The following is a 17,765-nucleotide window of genomic DNA, read 5'->3' as shown; positions in this document are numbered from 1 at the left end:
AAAGTATTTCAATTAAAATTCAGATTTTCATCCATATATTCTGAATTCTTTAGATTAAACACATTTAGATAATGAGGATTTTTACAAGTTGTAGATGCAAACATATGTTGAGGAAAATATCCCTTTTACCATTTTGGGTATAAAATTTCAGTTAGTAGTACTGGACATATGAGTTAATCTTCTTGTAACTAGTGAATAGGATTTATTCTTAAACACAAGTGTAACAATACCTATTATTTAAGGAGAAAAGAGCACGTAACATCAATAAACTTCAACTTTTTGTTACTAAAAATTTGCTGCCAAATTGACATAGACTATGCTTAATTAGTACTTATATGAATTTCTATTCATTGTGAATAAGTTGTAGTTAAACGATAAAATGCAAGAGAAAATTTTGGTTGTTGATGTAAATTTTTGAGTGAAGTATAAATGTGCTAGATTATTCATATTTTACAACAAAAAATTTTTGTAGAATAATATTATAATGGTCTACCACATATTTTGGAAGAATTTTATGTGAAACATAATTTGTTCTTCAGAAAAATTGTGTTAGCTAATTTCCAATATAACCAGAAAATCTGTTAAATTATTAAAACCATTATGATGTGTTATATGCATGATGAAATATTATAAAACATCAATTTTTAGATTTCTTATTTTTCTTGAGTCATGCATTTGACACTCAATTCCCCAATTTTTTAAGAATTCTCTAATGTTGGTATAAATATTAACATTTAAACTCATTTCTTTGCAGCCTTATTATACTTTTTGTGGACTAAATTTATCTAATAAGAAATTGCTGATATCCCTTGATAATGTATGTGCTTATAATGTATGTAAGCCCAAGTGATAGCAAGCAAATTCAAACGATGTGTGTTTCCTAATAAATTAGACTTGTAAAACTTGTTAGAAGTTTATTTAAGTATGTAGAAATCATTCTTCTGACAATATAGAGACTATCAATAACTGCCATTAAGAAACCAGAGAACAAATTGTGCAATGAAGACTGAATATTCATGTGGAAAACATAAAGTGTTACTATATACCATATACAAAAATGAACTGAAAATAGAACTAAAACCTAAATGTAACAGTTAAAACTAGAACCTTTAAAATAAAATTTATGAGAAAAACTTCATGACTTTGGATTTGGCTTTGATTTCTTGGATATAATACCAAAAGCACCAACAATAAAAAATAAATAAGTTGGATTTCATTAAAATTAAAACTTTTATTCATGAAAAGCACTATAAACAAAATAAAAAGATTACCTTCAGAGTTGGAAAAATATTTGCAAATCATATATCTGATAAAGGATTGATATGTAGAATATATAAAGAGATTATACAACTCAACAATAAAAAGGAACAACCCAATGTAAAAAAGGGCAATGGACTTATAAAAACATTTCTTCAAAGAAGATATACAAATGACCAAGAAATACATGAAAAGGTGCTGTAAGTCACTAGTCCTTAGGGAAAAAACAATCAAAACCACAGTGAGATGGCACATCACATCAATTCGAATGGCTAAGGTCAGAGAGAGAGAAAGAGAGAGAACAACAACACAAAGCAAAACCAGAAATATGTTTCTCTCAAGACATGGAGACATTGGAATGCTTGGGCATTAGTGATGGGAATATAAAATTGTGAGGCCACTGTAGAAAATGATAAGGTGATTCCACAAAACATTAAATGTAGAATTACCACATAATCCACCAAATCCACATCTGTAAGTAAATCAGAGAAGGAATGAAGTAAAAACACAGACTCAAATAGATTTCTACACCCAAGTTCATGGCAGCATTATTCATTGCAGCAAAAGAAAAACATACCAGTAGATCTATCAATATCAATAGAAGTGTCAATAGACAAAATGGTATATAAATGTAATGTAATATAAATCAAATTTAAATAGGAAGAAAATTTTGACACATGTAGCAATATGGATGAACCTTCAATGCATTATGCCAAATGAAATAATCTACTCACAAAATGAAAAATATTGTATTATTCCTCATATGAGATTTCTAGAATAGTTCAAGTTTATGGAGATATAGAGTAGAATGGTAGTTGCCACAATTTGGTGGAAGAAGTGAGTTAGTGTTGAATGGGGAAGATAAGTTCTGGAAATGGGCCATAATGACTGTTGCATAATAATGTAAATATATTTAGTGAAACTACAACTGAAACTATACCTAAAACTGGCAATTCTTTGCTAGATGTAGTTTAGGAAATTATAAGGAAAATACAATTTTCAAAATGGTGACATGATTGTAAAAAAAATTATAATGGAAATAAAATTTCCAGAATGGTGGCATGATTAATTACATGGACCCTTTACCCAGCAAAATGATCATAATTGTTGAAAATTACTTTTTAAAAACAACGATTTAAAGTTTCTGGAGATAGTCTTAAGAGTAAGTGGAGAAACACTTATCCAAGAAAACTGAATACTCTGCAAAAGCAGTGTAAACCTATGACATTTGAGCAATGATCCACAACTCTCCTCACATTTCAATCTGAGCAGAATTATTGAGGAACACAGGATTCCCACAAACTCCAAGACCCAGGAATGGGTAGGCTTCTGGGATTTTTTTCATCCTTCCCACTATGTCACTGAAACTCTAAGATAGGCAAGAGTGGAAGAGAATTTTGGGCCCAAAGTCCTCATACTCTAATTCACTTATAAGTAGAAATGTCTAGCCAAGCTGAGAAATCAGAGGATACTTCTCCCATCATGTACTCAGCTCAAAATCAGGCATGCCAATCTAAGAGAAGCAGATTACTGTCCCTACTCTTACCTCCAGGGCAAGAGGAAGAAAACAGATCTGAAACTGTACTCAGGAGAAGGTACTTTATCTGAAACAAAGAATGGGGAAGTTCAAATTAAGGAAAATGTCCAAAACAATGGAGATTTTGAACTAAATAATTAAGAAGAAGACAGCTTGTTCAAAGTCCAGAAATATTGACTATAGATCAGCTGTAAGTTTAATCCAACAGCAAGAACCAGGGTAAGATATATAGAGGGGCAATCCTTGTAGGGTCAAACTAACATCAAAATCTTACCTCGAAAGTTATTCTACAAGTGGGGCCATAGATCAGAATACAGAGCAATTTATTCCCCAGAACATTGCCAATGTCAACTGAGCAGTCAGTCAGTAGTTAGTGGAGCCCAAAAGGATAGATAGAATACCAAATAAGGTAGACAGTTTAACTGAGAAATGAGTGAAAGAAAATATAAAAGAAAGCCAAGCTAAAATTACTGATATTGCAAGGTAAATATGATTGTATCTAAGGCTGTACTTTCTGTGGAGTCATATCAGAACCTTCACACGAAAGAGGAAAGGGACTTCCCCAAAATAGTCCAGCCAAGTAATGAAACAAGTAAGCATGCACACAAAAATAAAATAAAGTCCTAATGAAAAGAGGGGTATTTGTACATTAAGTTGATGCAATATATTATTAAGTGTGTCTAGTTTTGGCAAAAGCATGAGATACATAAACAGGGAAATTATGGAGCTTATATGGAAAAAATAAGCAACAGATATTTTGAGATGGCCCTGATGTCAGATCTAACAACAACAATACGACTGTAAAAAAGCATTATAAATATGAAATGATCTAAAGAAAATTATGCTTAACTAAATAAAGGAAGACAAAATGACAATATCTCATCAAATACACAATACCAATAAAGCAATAGAATATATAAAAATACCAATAAAAACTCTGGAATGTGAAAGTATAACAACCAAAATGAAGAAAAAAATGGCCCAAGGGAGAGAATAGTACATTTGAAAAGCAGAATAAATAATTAGAAGAATTTGATTATTTGGTAGCTATTATGAAAGCTACAAAAAAGAGTGGAAAAACAAAAGGAAAAAATAAGGAATATGGGACACTATCAAGTGCACTGAATTTTGAGGAAAGAGACTACAAGTAGGAAAGCAGAAATAAAGGAGTTGAAACAATATCAGAAGAAACAGTGGATTAAAATCCCTCACATTCAATGAAAGCCACTACTATATACACACAAGAAGTTCAACAAACTCCAAGTATGATAAACAAAAAAATCCACACACAAAGATAATGCAAGAGAAAACAAAACCTCCTGTATACAAAAGAACCCAATAATATTAAAAACTAACTTCTCATTAGGAATGATCAATGTTAGAAGGCAGTGGAATTACAAAGTCAAAGAGTTGAAAAGAAAGCAAAAATGTTAACCAATAATTATATCAAGCAAAACTGTTAAAAAATAGAGTGAAATAAAAATATTTCCCTGACAAACAAGAATTGAGAAAATAAATTGCTAATGTATTCACACTACCTGAAATACTAAAGTTAATCTTTTCAGTTTAAGGTAATAGATCCCAAATAATAATTGAATCCATATTTTTAAAATATGGGCAGTAAAGTTAATTTTGTAGATTATTCTAAAAATATAACTATAATTTTTCTCTTTTGTTCTCTAAATGTATGTGAAAATAATTGTTGGACTTAAAACAGAAATAATAGCACAAAGGTGGATTACAAACAAAGCACTGACATAAGGAAATGGCACTAGATGGTAACACTAATCCATAAGAAAAATTAAGGGAACAAGAATTGAAAATTGAAAAGTTAATAAAACAAAATCTATAATTATATACTTGTTCACCTTTTCTTATCACACTTTCATGAAGACAAATAATACATAAAGTAATGAATAGAGCAATGCATTGTTTAGTTTTTAACATATATTTTTAAAAAAGAGTGAATGCAGGAATGAATTGATTTATAATAAATATACATTTTTAATTTATTATAAAATTAATTGATAAATTTATTCAAAAAGTTGATTAATATAATTAATTTATAATAAGTATGAATTAATTCTGATAAATTAAGATTTTAAGCACTAGAAATCAATAAGAAAATTCCCCCCACAGTCATGCACACGTAATGAAAAACCATTAAAAGAATTAAAATATTACACTAGAAAACTGTTTTTCAATGTTAAAGAAAGTTATACTGGGGGAACAGAGAGGTAAAAATATGAATTACTTAGAAAATATAAAGAAAAATGTCAAAAACAAATCCACTATATCAATTGTAATACTAAAAGTGAATGGATTAAACACCATAAAACAATGAATAAATTGTGAGAATGAATGAATAAAAGGTCCACATATATGCCTATATTATACACAATTAGATTCAACTATACAAATAGACTGAATGTAAAATTATGCAAAAAAGACACACTGTGCAAAGAGAAACCTTAAGAAAACTGAACTGACTACACATTACCAGACAAAAAAAACCTTAAATGTTTCTTTTTATTAATTATAAGCAAATGGGATTAATGTTGTTTCTCTGTTTGTACATGGAGTAAGGCATACCATTTGTGTAATCATAAATTAATATAGAGTAATGTTGTTTGATTCATTCTGTTATTTTTTCCCTTAAACCCAACACTCCCACCCCTCTTTTCCTTCTATACAATCCTTCCTTCCTCCATTCTTGCCACCCTCCATAACTCTAACCCTAAACCTAAACCTAACCCTAACACTAACCCCTCCAAACCCCATTATGTGTCATCATCTGCTTATCAGCGAGATCATTTGTTCTTTGGTTTTTTGAGATTGGCTTACCTCACTTTGCATGATATTCTCCAATTACATCCATTTGCCTGCAAATGCCATAATTTTATCATTCTTTATGGCTGAGTAATATTCCATTGCATATATATGCCACAGTTTCTTTATCCCTTCATCAATTGAAGGACATCTAGGTTGGTTCCACAATCTGGCTATGGTGAATTGAGCAGCAATGAACATTGATGTGGCTGTATCTCTGTAGTATGCTGATTTTAAGTCCTTTGGGTATAGGCCAAGTAGTGGGATAGCTGGGTCAAATGGTGGTTTCATTCCAAGCTTTCTGAGGAATCTCCATACTGCTTTCCAGAGTGGCTGCACTAATTTGCAACCCCACCAGCAATGTATGAGTGTACATTTTACCCCACATCCTCACCAACACCTATTGTTACTTGTGTTCTTAATAATCACCATTCAAATTGGGGTGAGATGAAATCTTAGGGTAGTTTCGATTTGCATTTCTTTTATTACTAGATATGGTGAACATTTTTTCATATATATGTGGATTGCTTGTACATCTTCTTCTGTGAAGTGTCTGTTAATTTCCTTAACCCATTTGTTGATTGGATTATTTGTATTCTTGGTGTAGAGTTTTTTGAGTTCTTTATAGATTCTGGAAATTAGCGCTCTATCTGAAGTATGATTGGCAAAGATATTCTCCCACTCTGTAGGCTCTCTGATCACATTACTGATAGTTACCTTTGCTGAGAGAAAGCTTTTTAGTTTGAATCTATCCCAGTTGTTGATTCTTGCTTTTATTTCTTGGGCTATGGGAGTCCTGTTAAGGAAGTCTGCTCCTAAGCCAACAAGTTGAAGATTTTGACCTACTTTTTCTTCAGTAAGATGCAGGGTCTCTGGTCTGATTCCGAGGTCCTTGATCCATTGTGAGTTGAGTTTTGTGCAGGGTGAGAGATAGGGGTTTAATTTCATTCTGTTGCATATGGTTTTCCAGTTTTCCCAGCACCATTTGTTGAAGAGGCTATCTTTTCTCCATTGCATATTTTTGGCCCTTTTGTCTAGTATGAGAAAATTGTATTTATTTGGGTTTGTGTCCATGTCCTCTATTCTGTACCATTGATCTACCTTTGTGTTTTGGTACCAATACCATGCCATTTTTGTTACTATTGCTTTGTGTAGAGTTGAAGATCTGGTAGTGCAATACCCCTGCTTCGCTCTTTCTACTGAGGATTGCTTTAGCTCTTCTGGGTTTTTTATTCTTCCAGATGAATTGCATAATTGCTTGCTCTATGTAAGGCACATCATTGGAATTTTAATTGAAATTGCATTGAATGTGTATAGCACTTTTGGTAGTATGGCCATTTTGACAATATTAATTCTTCCTATCCAAGATCATGGGAGAACTTTCCATCTTCTAAGGTTTTCTTTAATTTCTTTCTTCAGTGTTCTGTAGTTCTCATTGTAGAGGTCTTTCACCTCTTTTGTGAGATTGATTCCCAAATATTTTATTTTTTTCGATGCTATTGTGAATGGGGTAGTTTTCCTAACTTCTCTTTCTGACCATTCATCACATATGTATGAAATGCATTGGATTTATGAGCATTGATCTTGTAACCTGCTACTTTACTGAATTCACTTATGAGTTCTAATAGTTTTCTGGTGGAATTTCCAGGTTCCTCTAAATATATAATCATGTCATCCGCGAACAGGGATAGTTTGAGTTCTTCTTTTCCTATTCATATCCCTTTAATTTCTTTGATTAGAGTTTAAAGGACAATGTTGAATACAACTGGAGAAAGAGGGCATCCCTGCCTTGTTCCAGTTTTTAGGGGGAATGCTTTCAGTTTTTCACCATTTAGAATGCTATTAGCCATGGGCTTAGCATAGATGGCCTTTACAATGTTAAGGAATGATCCCACTACCCCAATTTTTTCTAGTGTTTTGAGCATGAAGGGATGCTGTATTTTATTGAAAGCTTTTTCTGCATCTATGGAAATAATCATGTAATTCTTAACTTTTGGTCTGTTGATATGGTGAATGACATTTATTGATTTCCGGATGTTGAACCAACCTTGCTTCCCTGGGGTAAAACCCACTTGATCATGGTGCACTATCTTTTTAATATATTTTTGTATGCGATTTGCTAAAATTTTGTTGAGAATTTTTGTGTCGATGTTCATTAAGGATATTGGTCTGAAATTTTCTTTCCTCGATGTGTGTCTGTCTGGTTTAGGTATCAGGGTGATTTTGGCTTCATAGAATGAGTTTGGGAGGGTTCGCTCCTCTTCTATTTCATGGAATAATTTGAGGAGTATTGGAATGAGCGGTTCTTTAAAGGTTTTGTAGAACTTGACTGAGAACCCATCTGGCCCCGGACTTTTCTTTGTTGGTAGGCTTTTGATGACCTCTTCTATTTCATTGCTTAAAACTGATTTATTTAAGTTGTGTATGTCCTCCTCGTTCAGTATAGGTAATTCATATGTCTCTAGAAACTGGTTGATGTCTTCCAGGTTTTCTGTTTTGTTGGAATATAGATTTTCAATATAGCTTCTAATTATGTTTTGTATTTCACTCGTGTCTGTTGTGATATTTCCTTGTTCATTCCGAATTTTAGCAATTTGAATTTTCTCCCTCTTTCTCTTTGTTAGTGTGGCTAAGGGTTTATCAATTTTGTTTATTTTTTCAAAGAACCAACTATTTATTTTGTTGATTTTTTCTATTTTTTTTTTGTTTCAATTTTGTTGATTTCAGCTCTGATTTTAACTATTTCCTGTCTTCTACTACTTTTGGTGTTGATCTGCTCTTCTTTTTCTAGGGCTTTGAGCTGTAGTGTTCAGTCGTTTATTTGTTGATTTTTACTTCTTTTATTGAATGCACCCCATGAAATAAATCTTCCTCTAAGCACTGCTTTCATAGTGTCCCAGAGATTTTGATATGATGTGTCTTTGTTCTCATTTACTTCTAAGAATTTTTTTATTTCCCTCCTGATGTCTTCTGCTATCCATTCATCATATAATAGCGTACTATTTAATCTCCAGGTATTGGAGAATTTTCTGTTTTTTATTCTGTTATTTATTTCTAATTTCAATCCATTATGATGTGATAGAATACAAGGTAGTATCTCTATATTCTTGTATTTGCTAACAGTAGCTTTGTGGCATAAATTATGGTCTATTTTAGAGAAGGATCCATGTGCTGCTGAGAAGAAAGTGTATTGGTTCTTTGTTGGATGGTATAAACTCTATATGTCTGTTAATTCTAAATTGTTGATTGTGTTATTGAGATCTATGTTTTCTTCATTCAATTTTTGTTTGGAAGATCTATCGAGTGGTTAGAGATTTGTGTTACAATCACCTAGTATTATTGTGTTGTGGTGAATTTGATTTCTGGAATTGAGTAGAATTGTTTGACGTACACGGATGAGCCAATGTTTGGGGCATAGATATTTATGATTGTTATGTCTTACTGATTTATGCTTCCCTTAAGCAGTATGTAATGTTCTTCTTTATCCCTTCTGACTATTTTTGGCTTGAAGTCCACATTTTGTGAAATGAGAATGAATACTCCAGCTTGTTTGCTATGTCCATGTGCAAGGTATGATTTTTTCCTATCCTTTCACCTTAGTTTATGGGTATCTCTTTCTATGAGATGAGTCTCTTGCAGGCAGCATATTTTTGGATTTTTTTTTTTGAGGTGCTGGGGATCAAACCCAGGGCCTAATGCTTGCAAGGCAAGCACTCTACCAACTCAGCTATATCCCCAGCCCTAGATTTTTCTTTTTAATCCAATCCACCTGTCTATGTCTTTTAATTGATAAGTTCAGGTCATTAACATTATTGTGATATGATTTGTATTCCCAGTCATTTTTGTTTTTTGACATGATTTGGTTTCTCCTTTATTTGGCTATTCCTTTAGGCTAGTTCCTCCCGTTGCTGATTTGCATCGTTGTTTTTCATCTCTTCCTCATGGAATATTTTGCTGAGAATGTTCTGTAATGTCAGCTATCTTTTTGTAAATTCCTTTAGCTTTTATTTATCATGGAAGGATCTTATTTTGTTCTCAAATCTGAAAGTAAGTTTTGCTGGGTATAAGATTCTTGGTTGGCATCTGTTTTCTCTTGGGGCTTGGTAAATGTTGTTCCAGGCCCTTCTATCTTTTAGGGTCTGGATTGAAAAATCTGCTGATATCCGTATTGATTTCCCCCTGAATGTAATTTGATTCTTTTCTCTCACGGCCTTTAAAATTCTGTTTATATTGTATGTTAGATATTTTCATAATAATGTGCCTTGGTTTGTGTCTGTTGTAATTTTGTATATTTGGAGTCCTATAAGCCTCTTGTACCTGGTTTTCCATTTCATTCTTCAGATTTGGGAAATTTTCTGATATTATTTCATTGAATAGATTGTTCATTCCTTTGGTTTGTTTCTCTAGGCCTTCCTCAATCCCAGTAATTCTTAAATTTGGCCTTTTCATGATATCCCAAAAATCTTGTAGATTCTATTCATGATTTTTTACCATCTTCTCTGTTTGGTCAATTTTGTTTTCAAGATTAAATATTTTGTCTTAAATGTCTGAGGTTCTGTCTTCCAGGTGTTCTATTCTACTGGATATGCTTTCTATGGAGTTCTTAATTTGTTTTTTTGTTTTCTGCTCTTCAAAGATTTCTGTTTTTTTTTTTTTTTTCAGTATCTCTAACTCTTTATTGAAATGATCTTTTGCTTCCTGTATTTGCTCTTTTAACTGTTGATTGGTGCGATCATTTAATGCCTGCATTTGCTCTTTCATCTCTTCCTTCAATGCCTGCATTTGTTCTTTCATCTCCTCGTTTGCTTCCCTGATTGTTTTAGTTATGTACATTCTGAACTCCCTTTCTGACATTTCTTCTGCTTTGCTGTCATTAGGTTTTATTGGTATAGTATCTAGGTTTGTTTGGGACATTTTCTTCCCTTGTTTTCTCATATTGGTCAGATATCAGTGGGACTCTGAGATATTGCAGATTTCCTCTTTGGCTTATAATGTCCCTGTAGATTTCCAGTATATCCCTTCCCAGCCTTCAGTAGCCTGAAGTCTTGGAGGGACTTGATAATGCAGTGCTTCTGAAGAAAGCTGCCCGTAGCTGGCTACTGGGTCCAGGACTGGTGGCTGGTTCTGCATGGAAATCCTCTCACTGGGCAGTCCTGCTTCTACAAGCTGGCTATAGAGAGGGCCTGCCCCCACCTGAGGGAGCAGGCTGCTAAGGGATAGCCTCTCCCTGTCCTTCCTTGGTCCCAGAAGCCGCCTGTGGGCCGTGGCCCGCCACTGGGTTCAGGGCTTGGGGTTGGCTCTGTGCAGAAAAGCTCTCACTGGGTGGGCCTGCTCCAAGAAGCTGACCGTGGACCTCCCCTGCTGCCAGAGGGAGCAGGGCTGCTTGGGGAAGTCTCTGGATGCCCTGCCCTGGTCCCAGAAGCCTCCTGCAGGCCGGGGCTCATCGCTGGGTCCGGGGCTTGTGGTTGGCTCTTTGCGGAAAAGCTCTCACTGGGCGGGCCTGCTCCACGAAGCTGGCTGTGGATGGAGCCTGCTGCCGAGGGAGCAGGGCTGCTTGGGGAAGTCTCTGGCTGCCCTGCCCTGCTCCGAGAGGCCGGGACCCGCTGCTGAGTTCAGGACTTGGGGTTGGTTCTATGTGGAAAATCTCTCACTGGGCAGGCCTCCTCCTAGTAGCTGGCTGTGGATCTAGCCTGCCGTCAGAGAAAGCAGGGCTGCTTGGGGAAGACTCTAGTTGCCCTGCCCTGCTCTGAGAAGCTGCCCTTGTTCGGGCCTGCTGCCTGGGCCAGGCTGAGCTTCACCCAGTGGGAGAGGCTCACCCCGTGGCTCTATGTTGGTCCGAGTGTCTCAATGCCTCCCCTTCTTGAATCATGGGTTCTGGAGCGATGGGAGATGCAGTCACCCTCTAGTCCGCCATCTTGGATCCCCCCAAACACATCTTCGACCTTAAAGGTTTCTAAAAATAAACAAGAACATTTTATTATGGTAAAATTGTATGACAAAACTATTAGGGATGTGTAATAGTTACAAACATCTACGTATTTAAAAATGCCCCCAAATTCTTGAAGCAAACATTGGCAGAACTGAAAAAAAGAAATGAACAATCCAATAATAAGGCTTCCAATTTCTCAATGTTGATAATAAATTGAACAATTAAACAGATCAACAAAGAAATAGACTTGAACAGCACCCTAAACCAACCAGACCTAACAGACACCAGAAAGAAGAAAATGTACATTCTCTGCCAGTATGCATGTGAAATTCTCCAGGATAGACTGCATTTCAGGATATAAAACATTAAATTTGAACTTAAAATATTGAAAGAATCTAAATTATCCTGAATATTTCCTTTGGCCACAAAGAAAGAAAATTATAAATTAACAACTAGAAGAAATTTAGAAAATTACTAAATACATGGGAATTAAACAAGACTCCAAAATTATAAATTTGTCAAAGAAGAAACCACAAGAGAAATTAGGAAATAGTTAATGGTGAACATCTCTGGATAGGATGTTCACTTCCACCATATTTATTAAACTATATAATAGAGATTTTAGCACTGGTAATTAGACAAGAAAAAGATAAAAAAGGCACCCAGTTTGCAAACAAAGGAAGTTAAACTACATATATTTGCATGTTATTACCTTGTATATATAAATTTACAAGACATACTCTAAAAACTTATAAATACTAATGATTGAGTTTAACAGAGTGTAGGCTATTGAGAGCAATATGTAAACAATCTAGTGTATTCCTATACCCTAACAATAAATATTACTAAAAATAAATTAAGAAAATAATCCTATTTCTAATAGGTTAAAGTGAAACAAAATAATTCAGAATAAATTTAACAGAAGAAATGGACATCTTATAGTTTGAAACTTCCATAATACAGGTAAAATAAATTAAAAATCTAAATAAGTCGAAAGACATCTATGTTCATAGATTGAAAGGCTTAATATTGTAAGATACAGTACTCCACAAATTGATCTTAGGAGTGAACATATTCCTTATCAACATCCCATCTGGAATTTGCAGAAAGTGAGAAACTGATCCAAAAACCTATGAGAATTCAAGGGAACTAAAATAGCCAAAATTAAAAAGAAAAAAGTAAGTACAAAGTTGAATGATTCAACCTTTCTGATTTTAAAACATCTTACAAGGCTGCAACATCTGAGAGAGTATGATGCAAGCATAATTAAATACATATGTACCAGTGTAATAGAATTAACATTTCATGATTAAACTCTCCTATTTATGGTCAATTGGTTTTCAACAAGCATACCAATGAAACACAATGGGGAATGAATCACCTTTTAACAAATGGCACTGTTACAACTGGATATCCACATGCAAAAGAATGATTCTGAACCCCTTCCTTATAACATACACTAAAAATGTTGTTCCAAATGGAAATCAACTTTAAGAGCTGAAACTCTAAAATGATTAAAGGAAAACACAGGGTTAAGGTTTTGTGTCCTCACATTAAGCAAAACAGTTTTATTAAAGATCTGACACAAATGTACAAGGAACAAGTTAAAGATGAATTAAGCTTTGTTAACTTCAGAGTTTTGTACTTCAAAGGAATCATCAAAACTGAAAAAAATAAACCACAGAATGGGGGAAACTATTTGAAAATTATATATAAGGAACTTATATGTAGAAAATATATAAAACTTGTACAACTCAACAATAAAAAGATCAACAATTTTAAAATTGGTAAAGAATATGAATAGACATTTCTCCAAAGAAGATAAATCACAAATAAGTGCATGAGAAGACGTTCAATTTCATTAACAGTTAGTGAAATACAAATCAATACCATAATTAGATACCATTTCTTAGTCACTAGGATGACTACATATAAAAAATAATTAAATAACAAGTATTGTCAAATGTTCAGATTTATTGGAGCCCTCATGTATTTATGATATTTATGTAAAATGGTTCAGCAAATTTTTGGAAACATTCGACATTTCCTCAAAAGTTAAACAGAGTTGACGTATGACCCAGCACTAACAAACTTCCACATAATGCTCATAGAAGCATTATTCATGTTATCCAAAAAGTGGAAACAACCCATATGTCTATTAACTGATGAATGGATAAATAAAATGTGATATATCTCCATATAAAGGAAAACACTGAGCAATTAGAATAACTGAATTTCTAATGCACACCACTACAACATGGATGAATCTTGAAAACATTATATAACAGATCAGTCATTAAAGACTCTGAAAGAATTCCATTTATGTTGCATATTCAGAAAGACAAATATATAGAGACAGAAGTAAATTATTGGTTGCACAGGGCTGCAGGTTTGGGAGAAAATGGACAGCAACTGCTGATAGATATAAGGAATATTTTGGAGATCTTGAGGATGTCTTAAAGTTGACTATGGTGATGATTTCACAATTCAATGAATATACTAAAAAACTTTGGATTGTTCATTTTAAATGAGGGCATTATAAGGTATGAATTATAATAAATCTGTTTAAGAATAATGATGATAAATCATAACTCTGCTAGTGAAAATGAATTTTAATCAATTTCTTTATCATAAGTAGGCAAGTAGCTCAATGTGGAGACTATGATGTATTATGTTGTAAAATTTAATGGTACCAGATGAGTCACTTTTCTGGTGAATGGCAAATTAAATTTTGTTTGAAGTATAGTTATGTCTATGTTCATATATTTCCATGCTTGCTTTTACGATTTAATATCATCTAAACTAAATAAAACTTCACCTTCCCAAATATTTATCAGACATAACTGTGCAAGAAAGTAGAACATTTTAAATGTTAATTACAGCAGGACCCTTTTTGTAGTATGCTCTAAAGGAAACATAAATTGTTGTCTAATGGAGAAAATTAATCTTAGAGATATTCAGTTCTTTTTGGTCCTGTTCTTTGGTTTTAAGTAAAATAGTTATAATGACATTACCTGGACTTATCTTGTTGAGGACTTATGGGAACTTGTACCTCTATCTTTAAATTTTAAAACTCTGCACAAGAACCAGAACTGCTTTTATCATTCAGCGAACATGCACAAAGAGAAAAAATCGAAAAGGGTATTTTGTTTGGGAACTGATGTTTGAAAGCAAATTATATCAATCATTTTTGAAGTTATTTCTAATTAACTATTAGTTGAATATAATTAAATATTATCAGATTTTAATATTTTTAATATAACTATTTTCAGTCAAATTTAATTACCTGTATTGTTGCAACTAGAAATTAAGAAAATAAGGAGAAATAAATGACAGTTTCTTTCTCTAACAAAAAAATTCATCCTCCCTACTCTATTCTTCTTCTTTCATGTGCCAAAACAAAAGTTGCTGTTGTTTTTTAATGCTTCAAATAGTTAAAAATGTATGAGGTTGAATGTTGTGTATAACTTTTTATTTATTGAATTGTTATAGTATGCAAATAAACCAATCCCATATTCCATGATTTTAAGATTTTTCCACTATTTTTTTAAATTATGTATTAAGTCTGATAATTTTCTATTAAAAATATTCAAACAGTAAGTCCACAAAGGGAATATACAACATTTACATCCAATACTATTTAACTCGATCAGAATACCTTTTTGTGTAAAATACTGAACCTAATATAAGAGTTAAACGATGAGTTATAAAATACATAATTGTTCAATATTTGCAAAGTACTCATATGTACTTTTATATTTACATACAATAAAACTCTGTCATGTTGTACAGTTCCAGCAGTTTTGAAAATGTATGGACTCATGTTAGAGAATAGTTTCATTACCTTCTGTAGTCAGTGTTCCTCAAGATATTCTCCATTTCCAATCTCTGGTAACCACTGAATTGCATATTATCCCTACAGTTTTACCATTTATATAATGTTATATAAAAGGTTTTATATAACATTATGTAAATATTATGTAAAAAGTTTCTGAACTTCTTTCACTTAAAATTCATTTGAGTGTTATGCACGTTGTTCTGGGAATCACTAATATATTTCTTTGGGTTGCTGAATAGTATGTCATTATACAGATGTGGCACACTCTATCCATTTATCACCAGGTTTGGGTGATTATTTGTAAAGTGGTTTAAACTTTCACATATAGGGTTCTATGTTAGCATAAGTCATAAGTTTGAAATTACTTAAGTTATTTGGGTAAATATGCAGGACTGGGGTTACTGGTTGTTGTTGTTGTTGCTGTTTTTGTACTAGGAATTGAACCCTAGGTCACTGTACCACTAAGCTACCTACATCCCCAGCACTTTTTTTTTTTTTTTTTTTTATTTTGAGACAGGATTTCCTTAATTGCCTGGCTGAGGCTGGCCTTGAATTGTTGATCCTCCTGCCTCAGTCACCCCAGTCTCTGGGTTTAAAGATACTTGCTACATATGCCTGACTTGTTTTCATTTTGAAAAATGTATGTTTTCCTTTATAAGAAACTGACCAATTGTGATCCAAACTTCTTGTGCCATTCTGCATTTTAACCAGCAATCTTAGAGTACTTCCATTGCTCGGAATACTTATCAGCACTCAGTATTATTAGTTTCTTTTTCTAATCACTCTAATAGATTTGTAAGTGCTTCTTTTTGTAATTTTCATTTGAATTGCTTTAACATCTAATAGTGGTAGGCCTCTTTTTACATGCTTATTAGGCATAGTTACATCTTCCTTAGTGAAGTGTCTATAGACCTATTTTGACCATTTGTTGGGTCTCTGTTTTCTTACTATTTTTTTTGAGTCCCTTTATGTGCACAAATCCATTATTGAAAGTGATTTGTAAATATTTTCACCCAGTCTGTGGCTTGTCTAGCCTTTTCACTCTTTACATGGCTTTAGCAGAGCAAATATAATTATAAAAATGAAATCCCATCCACCCACTCCCTGCTATTTATGTTTCTGTAGGAATTATTTCCTGACAATTCAGGTAACAACTGTGAAAATATTGAAATCTCTGATGTATTTATATAAAGATTGCTAAGTTTTCATGTAACAATATGATTTAAGTAGAAAATAAAAATATGCTTTGGGAATATAAATTTTATTTTTTTGTTTCCCCTACCCCAACAGCTGCAGAAATAACTGTGCAACCAACTGTGGAAGAGGCCTCTGACAACTGTACTCAAGAATGTCTCATCTTGGGCCATTCTGACGCCTGCTGGATGCCAGCTTCTCTGACCCATTCCAGCCCTTCACAGGCACAGGCCTCTACTTTATGCCACCGTCCGCCCCTGACACAAGCATCTACACGCCGACGCAGCCCTCCAGTGACACAGACCATTGCTCTCTGCCACAGTCCTCCAGTGACCCAGGCTATCGCACTGTGCCATAGTCCTCCACCAGTACAGGCCTCTGCTCTCCACCACAGTCCTCCTCTAGCACAGGCTACTGCACTTCACCACAGCCCACCACTAGCACAGGCCTCGGCCCTCCGCTACAGCCCTCCCTTGGCACAGGGTGCTGCAATCCACCGCAGTCCACCTCTGCCACAGGCTGCCTCTCTTCACCGCAGCCAAGTCCAGCCACCGATGGGTTTGCAGCAAGGTTGGGTGCAAGGTGCTGGAGCTGATGGACTACATTCTCTTGATCAGGGAGTGCAAGGTAGTGCTAGAGCTCAGTTTTACACCATGTCTGAAAGACTTCATCCCAATGATGATTCAATTAAAGTCATTCCCTTGACAACCTTCACACCAGGCCAACAGGCCAGACCCTCCGGAGGTGATTCCCCCATTATGGAAGAACATCCCTTGTAAAGTTAAAATGACTATTTCACATTTTCAGACAGATGTATATGTGCAAAGTTTAAGATCCAATTTCAAGGACTATTCCAAATTGCTAGCTTTGTAAATAGCTCTGTAAATAGAAACAGATACCAGAAAAAGTTTAGGTCTAGACCCTTAGTCAAAAGTTAAAAAATAAATTTAGAATTTTTAATTAAGAATGTGTTTAAAAAAAAAAACCAAAATTTAAAAATTCACATTCCTTTGTACAGAAAGGCTTATCATGACAGAAATTAATATGTATACTATTTCTGATGTACTGTGGGTTTTTTTTCCCATTTTTAACCACCATGTGCAATATTACTGATTTCTTCCATTCTGAATTTTGTGAACCTAGTACATAGCAAATGGAAAACTAGAAAATATCTTATTTTC

General features: G+C 33.9%; 1 protein-coding gene across 2 annotated transcripts in view; it reads left to right on the top strand.

Moving 5' to 3' along the window:
- The window catches only part of PCDH11X (protocadherin 11 X-linked), a 739,590-nt gene extending 722,157 nt beyond the window's left edge, over window positions 1-17,433 (top strand). For both annotated transcript variants that reach the window (XM_079123016.1, XM_079123015.1), the window contains one exon: window positions 16,681-17,433. In XM_079123016.1, the coding sequence (XP_078979142.1) occupies window positions 16,681-17,363 (683 nt within the window). In that variant the 3' untranslated portion in view covers window positions 17,364-17,433. The remainder of the gene's footprint in view (window positions 1-16,680) is intronic.
- The last annotated feature ends 332 nt before the right edge of the window (window positions 17,434-17,765 follow it).

This window comes from Sciurus vulgaris (genome assembly GCF_902686455.1).
Source record: "Sciurus vulgaris genome assembly, chromosome: X".
Taxonomy (NCBI): domain Eukaryota; kingdom Metazoa; phylum Chordata; class Mammalia; order Rodentia; family Sciuridae; genus Sciurus; species Sciurus vulgaris.
This window is presented reverse-complemented; position numbering and strand designations above follow the sequence as displayed.